Raw genomic sequence first — 14,984 nt, forward strand, 5'->3', positions numbered from 1 at the left:
TCGATATATGATCAGCCATCTCCTACCACAGAAATTCAAAGTCCACTCATTGACAACAATCGCGTCTCCACATCGAGGTATGTATTCTTTCTTCCCCACGGCGTACCAAACTAAGACACCCTTTAGGATCCTCCGTCGCCGACTACGTCTTCGACCAGATAGGAGGTACGCACACCACCCCCATCTAAATATAGCATAACTTACAACACTGATGCAACAGCCGACCGCCTTCCCCAAATATACTACACGCTCAACCTGCTAAAAGTTGAAACGGCCGCATTCGAACAACTAACCACAAAATACATGACCAAAACCTTCAACCCGAGCACACCCGACGTGCCAGACGTGCGATACTTCTCCTATGGTGCAGCCGTCGAGCCCAGTATCTGGTCCGTCTTTCGCCTCTCCCACCGGATCCTCGCCGAGACCGAGGGCCCCAATGACGGACTGGTCAGTGTGGCGAGTAGTCGCTGGGGCGGGGACGCTGGGTATAAGGGGACGCTGATGGGGGTTAGTCATTTGGATTTGATCAATTGGACGAATCGGGTGAAGTGGCTTGCTGGGGAGGTGTTGGGGAATCCGAGGAAGTTTAATGCGATTGCATTTTATTTGGATATTGCTGGTAAGTCTACAGTTGGCTTTGGTGTGGTTGTGTGTGTGTGTGTGTGTGTGTGTGTGTGTGTGTGTGTGTTGCTAATATGTTGCAGATATGTTGGCTAAGGAGGGGCTTTAAGCGTCTTGATACCCATTCGGAACACTGAGATAGAATCATGATAGACGTGCGTTCTGAGATTACTTTTCTGGATACATGCAATGCACCTAAATCAAATACGATAAATATTTCTGGTGAGCTTGTTATCGTTGGGCAGGACAATATCAATGTTGTGACGATCCGCTGTATACCTCGGTCCCTTGGAGCAATGATCGTCGGGCACAGACCAAATCTTGTTCCGCAGTATGGGGATGCCAGACTCGATTTTTAATAAATCACTGCTGCAGTGCATATTGAAATATGTCTGACAGTCCCACGACTGCTATAATTATCCAGTGCCACGATGCATGCCAGGGCAGGGCTGAGTGCCCACCGTCGGCAGATCGCCCGGAATTCTGGTGCCTGGCGTGCCCTCTTTTTTTGGATGCTGGAAATTCGGGACAGTCGGCTCGGATTCTTTTCGATAAAAATGATAATAATAATAATATTATTATTAAAAAAAAATCCCCTACATATCCTACAGTGCCATTGAAATTTACTGTTCTTGAAGGTATTGCATTGCTGCTTCACTAGGTCGTTAACAGCTAATCGATCGGCTACGGCTTCTAGAAGGAGATCGGCCATACTTTTGTCGTCCAGGGATCTCCGCCCAGTTTCCGCGGACAAGAGTGGCTGAGCGAGGCGCAGTCTGCATCAAGCCTACCTATTCTGTCTGTATTTACTATACTCTCTAAAGTATTCTACTGTAGAATTTCTGAGTGGTTGTTGTAGTGAGAGTCGGTGGTCGTCGGATCAGTTGATCTGCGGCCCCCAAACGTCATTCCGGCTCCTCTCGCATTTAATCCGCACTTCCCCCAACATCCGACTCCATCCTTCCTCGTCTCGTCACCCCACGTCCACGCGCCGCGCCCGGTGCGAATCGAGTTGCAATTTTATCGACGCGCTGTTCCTCGACTACTACAAAACATCTGACGCGAAGAGAAAAAGCCCCGGACCCCGGGCGCACGCCGTCATGGCCGCTTCGGCGACAATCTTGCTGGATAGCCAGCACAAACATTACACCAACCTGGACTTTCTCTCGGGTAAGGTCGTCCTCACCCTCCCGGCTGAGGCGGCCATTGGCGGGATCCAAGTCAAGTTGGAGGGCGAGAGTCGGACGCGACTGTCTGGCCCACGGAACCCGCACAATGTCAACTCGGAGAAGAAGCGCACGGAGCTGGAGGTGCACAAAGTAAGCATCGTGGGAGATGACTCTGCCGGGGGCCATTCGGAATATGTCTAATGCGAATGATGCGCAGATCTTGTACAAGGTTGCGACCGTCTTCCCCACGCCGGCTGTCATGCAGACCGGGTCGCCCGCAACGTCCTACACCTTTGCCCCGGGCACCTATGAATATCCATTCCAGTTCAAGGTGAGATTGTCTTGTCGGGGTTACTGAGTTGATCTAACCTCCAGCAGTTCCCTTTCAACAATGCCTGCAGTAGTCACAACAGCATGCTCACCAACCTCAATTTCACCGGTCTCAAGGTCGAGATGGCCCGCGACACGAACCGCCATGTGAAAAAGACTCTGCCGCCATCCCTGAGTGGATTCAATGGACAGGCCGATATCAAATACTTTGTCAAGGCAACAGTCATCCGCCCACAGTTCTATAAAGAGAATATCCGAGCCGTGAGTTCCACCAACGCTGATCGTGTGGATTACCGATACTGACAGCCCAGATAATACCGCTGAACTTCCTCCCGATTGAGCCACCGCGAACAGGCAATCCCAATGAAGAGACCTACGCCAGGCGCCAACACCAATTCGGCAAGCCGCCCCCCAATTACAAGAAAAAGAATATTTTCTCGCGCGGCTCGAGCAAAGACGCCCAATCCGATCCTCCAAAGGTCACACTCGATGCTCGTCTCCCGAACCCTTCAATTCTTACCTGCAACGAGCCCGTGCCGCTGCGTATGATTCTGAAGAAAACAACCGACTCGCCGGATATCATCTACCTTCAAATGCTGCAAATTGAGCTGATCGCATACACCAAAATCCTCGCGCATGATCTTACATGGCAAGAGACGGGGTCTTGGGTTGTCGTTAGCCGAAGCAATATGAACATGCCATTGGGCAAACCCGGCGATGCAGCCAATACCGAATGGACGATTGACCCAACTCTCTGGACCAATCTCCCTCTCCCCAACTCGGTAGCACCCTCGTTCGAGACCTGCAACATCGAACGAAGCTACGAGCTCGAAGTCCGCATCGGCCTCATGCACGGCACACCAGGAGCCATGAAAGTACGTCACCACCACCGACGACTCACCTACTATCCAACCGCTAATCTCCCACCCCAGCCTCAACTCATTGTTCTCCCCCTTCGCATGCCAGTCAAAGTCTACTCTGGAATCGCACCCCCACAAGCCCTCCTGGACGCCATGGCCGCCGCAAAACTGCAACCCTCCCCGACAAAAACTAAACCAACCTCCCGACCATCCTGGCCCACAACCGGCGAGTCTGCTCCCAGGCCACCCATGCCCCCACGGCCAGCAGACGGACCCATCCCAGCAGACGCAGGCGCTGTGTATGACGACGCACCCCCCAGCTACGAGGATGCAATGGCCGACAATCTCGGTCCGGTGGATGGACCACGCCGCGAGTATCACCCACCCGACGCCTCTACCACCCGGATGGAACCTGGAACTGATGCCAAATCCCCAGTCCAGGGCAAGGACCGCGCGGCGGGCCCAGCTGAGGGGTTTGCGGCAAACAGTCACGATCGCGAACGTCGATCCTCCTCGGAATCCTTTGACATGTTACCCACCACGCCTCCCGAATCCAATTCCGGATCCCCACCCACCTCACCTGTCCGTCGATCCCAGAGTACGATGAAGGGTCCGCGTCACACCGTGGACGAGGAGAGTCCGCCCCAGTACCAGCCTGTTGCGGAGGGATCGCAGTTACCTGCTTCCAGCTCGCAGGCGCGGCCGTCACGGAGTAACTCACGCCCTATGAACCTGGGCGTCCCTACCCGGAAGCCTGTTCCACGGACCTCGGAGCGGTCTCGCTAGCCGCACAGTCTGTTCGGACATGGAGACAGTACATAATGACAACGACTGTCTACCTGACGGCATCAAGTGATATCAACTAGTATTTGCCACATACTTGATACCCGACGATATTCTGCGGCTGTTTGGCCGGCTTGCATTGCGTGATGACCATTGGGCAATACATAGTTCAATTAATATTTCCTTCTTCTTCATACCCATCAAGTTCAGAAATGAATAATGGAATCATCTACAAGAACTCCTACATTAGTATCGAAACCCAACCCACTCTCCCTCCAACTACCTACACTAAATAAATCTACAACAATTACGAAGTGTCCCATCAGGCAGTACTCCCCTAAGGTCGTACCTAAACCCATCCAACCCAGCCAACCCTCTACCACCATCACCACAGGGACAGATGTAAAAGTCCGAAGACAGGTCAATCCCTGCAGCGAAGCGGTTTGGCAGAAGGCTGTAACCCTCAACAGGGGAACTCCGGGTTAGATGCAAGCGCCAGTGCAAGCACGGGATGATGTGATGGTTTTGATGTATCGCATGAAATACTGGTCGTTCAAGGCAGGGACCTCGCCGAGTCAACCCCTAAGCATGCGATGGGTTTGTACCCTGAATTCAAGGGGAGAGGATTGGGATTACAAGTTTGGGAGGAGAGTGATACAGACGCGTTGAATTGAAGCAAAGGGGCTTACCATTGATGCTAGCTGCTATGGGAGCTATCTTGAGGCCTGAGGATTAGTGACATGGTGTGGCGTCTGAAGCCTCGCTGGTAAGGATGGGTATGCTCATAGCACGGTGCGCTGAGTCGTATCCCTACCCAGGGTGATGCGAGAACTCGAAGTGAAGATAATGAACTGACGGAGTGAGATGGGAAGAAGAGCGCGCTAGCGGAGCAAATCGCGGCCGATCGTGCCTGACCCAAAACGGCTAGCGCAACTCCACGGTTGGAGCTCCCAGCTGTGCACGAGGCCTGACCTCGTCTTCCAGTATCTCGGACCATGAACGCCTCGAACTCGCTAGACGGTGATCGGTGATCCAACGCGTGTCTATACTTGAAGGGTAAAAAACAAACAACACGACAATCCCTGCACCCTACTGCAACCCCCGTCGAGTCGATACCAAGCGGACAAAGAATTGCGGAAAAAGCGGAGCGCGCAAAATCGGGCAAACATTGTCGAACCCACCTTTCACTTCCCCTCTCCCGTTTGCTTTTAACTCTGCTCGCCTCGCTCGCCTTGCTGTGCTACGCTTCGTCCTCGCCTCAATGCTCTGACCGACCAAAATGCGCCTTCACCTCGTTATTTCCCGGCACGGGCTGCCGGTTACGCGCATCCTCTGGACAACCAAGGCCGTCTCCGCGCCAGTCTATGCCTCGCGCGGCGCGCCCGCTTCGGCCATCGCGTCGTCTCGGACGCCCAACGCTGCCTTCTCCAATGGTGGATATACGGTTGCTCAGCTGTTGGAGGATGTGAATGAGGTTGTGCCGCTAGAGACGGAGCCCAGCATGTTTGACCCGGAGTTTAGTGGGCAGTGGGGTTTGGAAGATTATGTGGTGGAAGTGGATGGGTCGGAGTGTCTTCATTTCATGGAGATTGAGGGGTTGTTGAGGGATGGTGACGAAGTTGTGTAAGTTCTGTTTCAGCTCATGACTTGCGATTTACGAAGGACGGTTGCTAATGCTCAGTAATGGTTTAGGATTCGCTCTCTTGAGCTTGCAGACCTCCGGGCTCGACGTCTTTGCGGCCGACACCAGATCACCCCCGAAGGCAAACATCTCATCGACGGCGTACCCTTCGGTTCACCATTCTACAAGCGGAACACCAATACCCGGCCTGCGATTACGATTCCCCCGCGCAAGAAACGGCGGACTGTGTTTTCGGGCTGGGAGCATGGCGCGGGTTTTGTGCATGAAGACCCGAACGCGGATGAAGAAGGCGATGGCGAGTGGCTGCCGCCGACTACTGGGTTCGGCAAAGAACTCTCGATCCTACCGGCCGACCAGGAGGTTTCGGATATGGGGACTGTGATCAGACACCCGATTGATCACTCTGCAGACGAGGAAAGCGAGGACGATATCTCTGAGCCTGAAGAAGCGGAGCTCGAGAGTGAGCTGAAGGCTTTAAAGGAGGACTTTGAAGAGCCTGCGTCGCAGTTTATCGATATCAGGAGTCAGACACAGACTGCTCCAGCCCTGCGATCTAGTCTTGCAGATAAACGGCCTTCGTCTTCGGGGAGCCTGCGTCGAGGCTCGGTATTGGGAACTTCGTCTCTGTCTAGCAAACGCTCTCGAGCGGATGAGGATTCCCCGCGGACTTCTAAGGCTGTCAGATTCAACAAGGGCGATAATAAGCCCCGGCCTGTTCAGCCGGAGATTGCAGAGCAAACCTCAGAGTCGGAAGCTGAATCTACGTCTTCGTCCAGCGACTCGAGCGACTCAAGTGACTCGGATTCGGATTCTGACGAAGAAATGTCAGAACCCTCAAGCTCTGACTCCGACTCTGACTCCAGTTCCGATTCCAACTCAGAATCGAGCTCCGACTCCGACTCAGAGGACGAAGCAAACAAAGTCACCCTGCGAAAGCCGCACATCATTGCTCCACCTGGAGCAGGCTCTCTCCGAACGAAAAAGAGCAACCAGCGCTGCAAAATGCGCCGTCGTCTCTCCAGACTGAAGGAGCTGGGCAAATTGCCCCCGCAGGCCGACTTTGCCGCTTTGCGAGAGTTTATAGAAGTCAACGGCGAGCAGTTCTTTGATGAGTCTAGTGTTAACTCTACGACCATGTCGAAAGAGGATAAGCAAAAGCAAGAGCAGGCCGAGTTTGAAGCCAGACGTGCAAAGCTACTTCGTGATCTTGCCTCTGGTGGTGTTTACGTCGAGCAAACATCCGAGAAGGAAAATGTTCCTCCACCTCCGCCTCCAGCAGAAGCACCGGAAGAACCGATCCCTGACGCCGACACCAGCGATGCACCCGAGCAAGAACCCACCAACAGACGCCATCTAGACGTTGCTAGCAGCCGTCGCCTTCTATTCGGGTCTTTGGGCATGCGTACGCCCAAGACCAAGGAAGATGACGAAGCGACACGGCAGAAGTTGGCCGCTCAGGCGAGCGCAGTCTCTCCTCGGCGGAAAATTTCACAGCGTCAGGAAGAACCTGAGGAGAATGCTGATGCAGAGGAAGATGAAGATATCGACTGGAAGTCCAAGCTTGATGTCAAGGCTGTCGAATGTGTGCTCACCGACATTCAACTTACGGCCCCTCCGTTCCCGTTTGTGAATCGTTGGGATGAAGAGGCCGATACGACTATTCGTCAGCGTCTTGGTTGGAATAAGAGGAGCAAGAAGCGGAAGCGCAAGCAGCAAGCTCAGGAGTATGAAGAGTATGGTGAGGGCTATGGCGAGGAGGGCTATGGCGATGACAGCTACTATGGCTATGAGGGATACAATGACTACAACGAGGGGTATAATGGCAATGAGGGCTACAATGACTATGACGAAAGTTATATGGAGCTGACCTACGATGATGCTCCTGCCGAGGATGAGCAGCACGCCAATGCTGGTCCTGCCGAGGATAACATCCCCGAGCTCCCCGAGCTCCCCAACGACCTCTCCTCTCTCGCCGATCTTACGGAATCCGAGGCCAAGCCCGGAGCAATCATCACCTTCCGCCAATTCGAGGTGTCCAAAGAGACCAAGTGGCGTCCGGGAATGTCCAAGCAACGAACCGCAGAAGTCTTCGAGGTCCTCGGGGACGGCCAAATCACTATTCGACTGGCAAATCGTGACCGGCGCCAGCTAGAGCTCGATGAAAACGAAGAACAAGTATTTTCTGGATTCATGGTGCCCGGCATCGACGATGTGGAGGACGACGGCTTCCGCGACGTCAGCTTGAATTCTCTTACTGAACCGAAGCTTCTCCGTGCTGCGCCAATGGAGGTTGAGGATCCAGACAAGGCAAAAGACAATGAAGGTAGCATGTCAGTAAATTAACCTGGATTTGCTGTTTCATTTGCTCACGCTTCCACAGTGTCTCTGTAGTCGAGGATTCCATGCCCAGCGCCCAGGCCCAGCTGGCACCGCTTGTTGACATGGACATTGACGAAACCACTTTTGTCACTGGTAGAACACGCCAATCGCCCGATCGATCCCCGTCCCGAGTCTCCGATGCGCCTTCCTATCAGACCCCCGGCGGCGTCCGTCTCCCACAAACTGACGAGGCGGCCTCTCCCAACTTCTCTGGCTTCCACTCTGTAGCCTCATCACCGCACACCAGACTCTTTACCGGTGAAGAGAGTAATCTCGAAGGCCACACCCTCATCGACGAGCAACAATCAATGCTTGGACACACCCTAATCGGCGAGCCATCGCTCCTCGAAACTTCGGCTAGTGCAAACGAAGGCACAGGCCAATCATTCCAATCCGCGAACCAATCCACCACCTCCAACCCCCCAAACCGACAAATCGTCGAACCTCTCCCCGACCCCTCAAACGAAGACTCGTTGCTATCAATCGTCCACGCACCAGAAGGCCCCACAAGCGCGGAGACGGGCACAAACGCTGACCTGCCGGACCTTACCTTCCAAACAACCAACGACAACAACAGTGCTCTGCACAGCGGGGAAAGTCTGCATCTCTCCCCGCAACCTTCTCAGCTGAGCTCACGCTCACGCTCGCGCAAGCCGAAAAGCGCACAAGAGCCTTCGCCCGACCAAACCACTCCAACCTCCGTCCCGGCTGCTTCGACCCGCTCTAAGAAATCTAAATCTTCGCAGCGGGTTGAAGAGACCCAGTCGCAGTCTCAGAGTGATTTCATTGATCTCACGCAGACTTCTTCGCCTGCTGCTTCGGGGCAGGCTGAGTCGGGGCAGATTGATCCACTCGCGAGTGGTGCCGATGATGCTCCTCCGAAGAAGACGAAACGCGCCCGCCCGTCAGAAGTTAAGGAGCAGCGCATGACGGAGGTTAGCGTGAGCCCGAAGGTTGGGAAAGGGAAGAGGCGGGCGTCGAGGAAGAATACATGATCATCTCTTGAATATCGGGAGTTCAATCGACTTTGATGGTTCCGAGTTTACTGTAGCTCTACTAAAGAGCATTCCAGTCGCTTCTTGCTCCGATGCTGTGCATCGTGTAACTATCTACACACTCTCTTGTATCTATTACGGTTAACGTTCATTAATACCACAGCCTGGGGATGTAAATTTACATGAGTTTCTCTATTCTACTTTACCCAAGATACCACTAGTAAAAAGTAATTTCATATCCTCCAGAACAAGAATATATCCTTGTGGTCATACATACTTGGGTGGTCGTCGCAAACAAGAAATGGTGACAACACCTCATCGCTAATTGGCTCACGGTGATGTCACGATCAACACTAATTCAGTCTGACATATCCACAGCTATCTTACTTCGGTAGTGTATAGCAGGTATAATTACAAAAGCTCTCAATTCCCCAAAATTCCCTTCTCCAATTCTACTTGTAATGCGCCTCCCTCGACCACGTCCACCGCCAACAACCGGCTTCTCTCGACTCGCCCATTCAACTCGAATTCGCCCACTAGTACCTCCTAAACCTGGTGTAGGTAGTACCTTGGGAATACCTGCAGGACCGAGTCTTCCCTGGTGTTCTAAGCTCTCACCGCGCCCGTTTTCCAACAGTACTGGTAGTGCTGGTGGTGGCATCCGACCCCGCCTTTCCTGCATTTCACCGCATCCTCAGCACACACCTCGCATCTTCAGCACCGCCAACACCTTACAAAGCTCAAAGTCAGGCGCAACCCCCAAAATAGCCAACATGCCCGAATTCAAACTCAAGAATCTACAATCCCTCACCCTCCCCCCAAACTCCAAAACCGAATACGAAATCGAAGGTCTCCCAGAAACCAAGATCCTCCTCGTCAACGCCAACGACAAAATCCACGCCCTCAGTCCTCGCTGCACGCATTATGGGGCTCCGCTTGTGAATGGCGTTGTTGAGGGGGAAAGGATAACATGTCCTTGGCATGGGGGTGAGTTCACCCACTGCACCATCTACTAGTCCGTAGGGATAGGATAAGACGAAGACGTATACTAATGTTATTGACAGCCTGCTTCAACATCTCAACCGGCGACGTCGAAGACGCACCCGCCCTAAACTCCCTGCACAAATTCGAGCTCATCGAAAAGGAAGACGGGGTATATATCCGCGGCGAGGAGGCGGATATTAAATCCGGTTCTCGGAATCCGGTTTCTGGATGTACAGTTTCGAAGGAGGAGGAGCATGTCGTTGTTGTTGGAGGGTACGTCCCCCTCCCAATCCCACTTTCAGGCATCAGGCATCACATCTCTAACACAGGTGGTATAAAACAGAGGAAGCGGCACACTAGGCCTCCTCCACAGCCTCCGAGCGCAAAACTACCCGGGCAAAATAACAGTGATTAGCAAAGAATCACCCATCGCAATTGACCGGCCCAAACTCTCCAAGGCACTCATCGCCGATGCTTCGAAGATTGCCTGGCGCGACGCCGCCTGGTTTAAATCCGCTGCCATTGATAATGTTACGGATGAGGTTACGCATGTTGACTTTGCCGCGAGGAAGGTTAGCACTTCCTCAGGAAACAGTTATACATACACGAAGCTCGTTCTTGCGACGGGTGGTACTCCCCGGACTCTTCCTCTCTCGGGGTTCGAGTTGGGGAATGTATTCACGCTCCGCGGTGTGGATGATGCCCAGGCTATCCTCGACGCAACGAGCACTCAATCCGAAGGAGAAAAGAAGAACATCGTCGTGATAGGCAGCTCATTCATCGGGATGGAATTGGCCAATGCGTTGGCAAAACACAATGTTTCTGTCGTCGGCATGGAGTCAACTCCACTTGAGCGCATCATGGGAACGGAAGTGGGGAAGATATTCCAAGCAAACCTCGAGAATAATGGGGTGAAATTCTACCTCTCTGCCTCTGTCTCGCACGCCAGTCCTTCCAGTGCTTCGCAAGGCAAAGTCGGGGCGGTCCACCTAAAAGACGGCACAACCCTCCCAGCCGACGTGGTCATCCTAGGTGTCGGCGTGCGCCCCGCCACAGATTTCCTAACGAACAACAACGGAATAGCCCTAGAAAAAGACGGATCGATACTCACGGATGAAAACTTCGCGATCCCCTCGCTGCCGGACGTCTTCGCCCTCGGGGATATAGCTACGTACCCGTATCACGGGCCTGGTGGTGAGGGAGCGAGTGTGCGGATTGAGCATTGGACTGTTGCGCAGAATGCGGGGAGGGCTGCTGGTCGTGCTATCGTTCACGCTCTCAAGGGTCAGGAGAAGCTCAAGCCAAAGAGGTTTATACCCGTCTTCTGGTCTGCGCTTGGGGGGCAGATGCGGTATTGTGGGAATACGGTGAATGGGTATGATGATGTATACATCACTGGGAAGCCGGAGGAGTCGAAATTTGTTGCGTATTATTTCCGTGGGGAAGTTGTTGTTGCTGTTGCTACTATGGGGGTGGATCCGGTTATGGCTAAGTGTGCGGCGTTGATGCGGGTTGGGAGGATGCCGGGAAAGAAGGAGGTGCTTGGTGGGGTGGACGTTCTGGGTCTTTAATTGATAAGTTGGGTGTTGAGATGGGGGTTTGTGTTTGTAAGTGATTAGTATTTTTTATTTTTTGGTTAGTTCAGGTTCGTATGAATGATAGTATATCTACTTACATCTACTACCTTGGATATACACTTGTAGTGTACCTACACTAGTGTAGGGTGCTACATAGTATATACCCACCGGGCAGTGTATGATACCAGTGTTAGTTTGAAGTCTATTTTCATGCTAACTCAACATTGTATGAATGTACATAATCCAGCCGGAACGCCCACCGCGAATGTAAAATAACAGGGGAATATCGTCGTGATCGGCTAAGCACCATCACTACTCCTTGCTCTTCTTTTCCTTCTTCTCCTTCTTATCCTTTTTATCTTTCTTCTCCTTCTTGTCCTTCTTCTCCTTCTTTTCCTTCTTCTCCTTCTTCGGCTTCTCCTCTTCTAGTGGAACATCAACAACAGAAACCACCTCAGCCGGCTCCACCGAAACCGGGACAACCCGCTGCATCTTCCTCGGCCGCGCCGCAGCCGCAAAATGGAACGGCAGCGACTGACCCTGCTGCTCCTCCCTGAGAAGCTTCTCCTCCTCCTCCGGCTCCAACATCGTCCCCTCAATGCTCAAAAATCCCTGACTCCGCTCCAACCCAGGGATAATATCAATATCAACAACACGGAACCGAACACTCCCACGCACCCGGTGACCCGAAACAGATTGGAAATGACCAGTGGCCCCCTCGCCGTCCTCCCCTTCTTCAAGGTCCAGCTCATCCGCCACAGCCGCAGGCTTAAAGTGCTCCTTCTCCGCATCAAAGCTCGCAGGCGCACCTTCCGCCCCCGACTCGTCGTCCGTCGTGGTGTCCTTCACGGTCGACACATCTTCTTCGCCGGGTGGTACCCACCGCCAATTCGTCGGCAGACGCTTGCGCTCGATACCGACAGAGAACAAATTGAAGACGACGGCGCCGAGAAAACCCTCCGATTGCACGTTGACCAGGCCGTCCAAGATCTGTCCGCGCTGCGGACGGAAGACGAGGAAGGTGGCTGTCAAATAGACGAAGAGGACGCCGTACTCGTCCGCTGTGCGAGCAAGGGTCAGCGGCTGGGGATTCAGATCGGACGAATCGCGCTTATTCGAGGAAGGAGGAGAACTGGAGATCGAGGCATTCGAATAGGCCATCACAATTCCCTTCAGCGGCGGGTAGTAGGTCAAGAGCAGCGGGGAGAGGTGCTCTGCAAGCAACGAGGCCAGGGCGTGCGTCGGCGAGATGGAAATGGGCGACAGCGGGAGGTACAGCGTAGCTGTCGTCAGGGAGAATGGCGAGTCATCCCTAACATCGATTTTGGAAGATTTCTTCTCCTTTGAGCTGGACTTGCGCTTCTTCGATGGCGAGGCGTCGTGCTTGTCGTGCTTCTTGTGCTTGCGTTTGCGCTCTGCGTCGTTCGTCGCCCGTGGCGAGGTGTCGAGGTCCATTGCGTCGACGGCCATTTTCAACGCAACTGGCTCTGGCGTGTAAAGACCCTAATCCGACTTTTTTTCTACTTCGATATCGAGAACTTTTTTTCTTGAGCGGAGGCGGTGGGTCGGGCGGTGAGTGGCGCCGCTGTTTGGCGGGCCGCGTTGAACCAGCTGGCACTCGCAGCAGCAGACAACAACAGCAGAAGCAGACACCAGCTTGATCTGATCTAGGAGAGACAGTGGGCGCATCTGAAGAGTCGGCATGGCGTCACTCCTCCCCTTTTTCGGCTGGGCCGTTCTCCCCAATGTTCGTGCTCCGCGGGATGCCCTATACCTCTGATCTATATCGCACTGACAGTCGCTGACACGAGCACATAGTATGCCACTTCCTTCTTGCAAAGCGTCTACTATGGCCTCACAATCCGAGCCGGCGAGCCACGGCCCCTCCCACAAACCCCCCGCTTCGAAAGACACCGCCGCCGCATCTTCCTGGTGGTAATCGTCAGCTACCTCCTCTACACGCTCTACGAGACCTTCCACCAAGTACAAGTCGCAGGCGACTACTACAAGGTTCTGGGAGTCTCGCCATTCGCCGATGAGAGGGTCATCAAGTCGCGATTCCGTCGCATGGCGGCGCAGCATCATCCCGATAAGATTGGGGCGGACGGACACCTCGCCGGATCAGAGATCTACTTTATGTTTCTGCGGCAGGCGCAGGAGACGCTCACTGACCCGGTGAAGCGGTTTGCGTATGATCGGTTTGGGCCGGATATGCAGAAATGGGGCGAGTTGAAGACGATGCAGGAGTTTGTGCTTGCTTCGTTGACCCGCTCGGTGCTGCCGCAGTATGCGATTGGGTTTGTGACAATGCTTGTGTTGAATTGGTTGTGGTGGGCGAATTGGGGCCGTTATGTAAGTTCCTCAGATTCAATCGGTGCTATGTTGGAGCAAACACAGCTGACCCAACTCGCACAGTGGCGCTTCTACACCTTCGCCGCAATGCTCACCCTCGAACTATCCATCATGACCCACCCGCAGGCAGTCTTCATGCCAACCGCCTACCTGCCTTCCGCACTCCGTAGCTTGTTCCCACAAGAGCAATTCTACCTCCTCCCCTTCCAGATTCTGACGCTCGCCCGCCGGGCATCGATCACACTGCACATTTTCATTTCGCAAGCAGCGCCGCCGGGTGTCGGGACCGTGGAAGGGACGGGGGGTATCTCGCGACAGACAATGCAGCAGGTTGCGCAGTTAGTGCAGACGTCTCGGCAGACGGACTTTGAGGCGACTAGGATGCTGCATCTAGGACAGGCGCCCTTCCGCGGTGATAAGGAAAGTGTTAGTGCGTTGCGCCGGGGGATGCAGGAGGGTTTGATTCTTGGGGGTGTTCGGAGTAGTCCGGGGGTTCAGCAGGCTATTTCGCAGGTTATGCAGCGGCGGCAGGCTGAGCAGGAGAGCCAGTAGCCCAGCATACACATTGTTAGAACGTACCCCCCAAGTATTGAGATTTCTAGTCCAAAAAATCATAGATCTTTCATCTGACCTTTACTCGTAGTCGATATTATAATGCCAGGATTTATCTATTTATATCTTTAATTGTACCTGGATTGTGCTATAATATTCAATCAAGCCAAGTTTGGTACGCTAGTCCATCCGAAGTCCGCCTGAAAAGCTCAGCTTTCCGAGGGTGGCGCGACAAGAGTCTCGTGATGCTGTCAGGCATTAGTACTACTCGTAGTAAAGTAGTAAAGATTCACCGCCTCAGAAGTACGAGTCTCATCCTCATTTGGATTCTCACAAAGACTGCAAGATGTGTAGAATAAAAGAAAATCCCTGCGGTCCTAGGCAGACTATTTCGGGACGCAGCGGGTGGAATGAGATCCATCGACGGTTAGGGTTGATCTGTCGGAATGCCTGGCTGTACGCCCCGAACTGGATGATGACTACTATAGGGCGAGGATGCGGTGTGATTCTGTCAAGTGAATGCATTACAGTAGAATTATATGAGAGGAGTAGGAATATCGTTGATCTGCAAAGTATAGATCTGGATGTACGGTAACGGTACCACCCGCCGGGCGCATCGCACTCTGCACCGCCTTGCTGCGTCCTGCTCCAAGCAGTATCCCCGTAATCTATCCGTAATACACTGACGCCAACGCGAGGCCCTCTCCTCCGGCGATGTTTCTCACGCAAAGAACCTT

The 14,984-nt window shown here is 53.5% G+C and overlaps 5 protein-coding genes across 5 annotated transcripts; 4 read left to right on the forward strand and 1 right to left on the reverse strand.

The window, feature by feature from the left end:
• Positions 1-1,724: 1,724 nt before the first annotated feature.
• N7532_002376 (arrestin (or S-antigen), N-terminal domain protein) lies at positions 1,725-3,769 on the forward strand (the record flags this gene model as incomplete). The annotated part of the gene is made up of 4 exons (XM_056614870.1): positions 1,725-1,943; positions 2,011-2,124; positions 2,172-2,384; positions 2,435-3,769. The coding sequence occupies 4 exons, from the start codon at positions 1,725-1,727 to the stop codon at positions 3,767-3,769; spliced, it is 1,881 nt and encodes a 626-aa protein (XP_056477842.1).
• Positions 3,770-5,045: 1,276 nt separating this feature from the next.
• N7532_002377 (uncharacterized protein) lies at positions 5,046-8,782 on the forward strand (the record flags this gene model as incomplete). The annotated part of the gene is made up of 3 exons (XM_056614871.1): positions 5,046-5,389; positions 5,459-7,738; positions 7,789-8,782. The coding sequence occupies 3 exons, from the start codon at positions 5,046-5,048 to the stop codon at positions 8,780-8,782; spliced, it is 3,618 nt and encodes a 1,205-aa protein (XP_056477843.1).
• Positions 8,783-9,555: 773 nt separating this feature from the next.
• On the forward strand, positions 9,556-11,337 carry nfr1 (putative AIF-like mitochondrial oxidoreductase (Nfrl); the record flags this gene model as incomplete). The annotated part of the gene is made up of 3 exons (XM_056614872.1): positions 9,556-9,769; positions 9,847-10,039; positions 10,110-11,337. The coding sequence occupies 3 exons, from the start codon at positions 9,556-9,558 to the stop codon at positions 11,335-11,337; spliced, it is 1,635 nt and encodes a 544-aa protein (XP_056477844.1).
• Positions 11,338-11,655: 318 nt separating this feature from the next.
• N7532_002379 (DNA-directed RNA polymerase I subunit RPA43) lies at positions 11,656-12,813 on the reverse strand (the record flags this gene model as incomplete). The annotated part of the gene is made up of 1 exon (XM_056614873.1): positions 11,656-12,813. One exon carries the CDS (start codon positions 12,811-12,813, stop codon positions 11,656-11,658), a length of 1,158 nt encoding a protein of 385 aa, XP_056477845.1.
• Positions 12,814-13,045: 232 nt separating this feature from the next.
• On the forward strand, positions 13,046-14,247 carry N7532_002380 (J domain-containing protein; the record flags this gene model as incomplete). Its single annotated transcript, XM_056614874.1, has 2 exons — positions 13,046-13,090; positions 13,162-14,247. 2 exons carry the CDS (start codon positions 13,046-13,048, stop codon positions 14,245-14,247), a joined length of 1,131 nt encoding a protein of 376 aa, XP_056477846.1.
• Between the last annotated feature and the right edge of the window lie 737 nt (positions 14,248-14,984).

The sequence above is a fragment of the Penicillium argentinense genome, assembly GCF_028826775.1.
Source record: "Penicillium argentinense strain IBT 30761 chromosome Unknown utg000003l_segment0_segment0, whole genome shotgun sequence".
NCBI classification, from domain to species: domain Eukaryota; kingdom Fungi; phylum Ascomycota; class Eurotiomycetes; order Eurotiales; family Aspergillaceae; genus Penicillium; species Penicillium argentinense.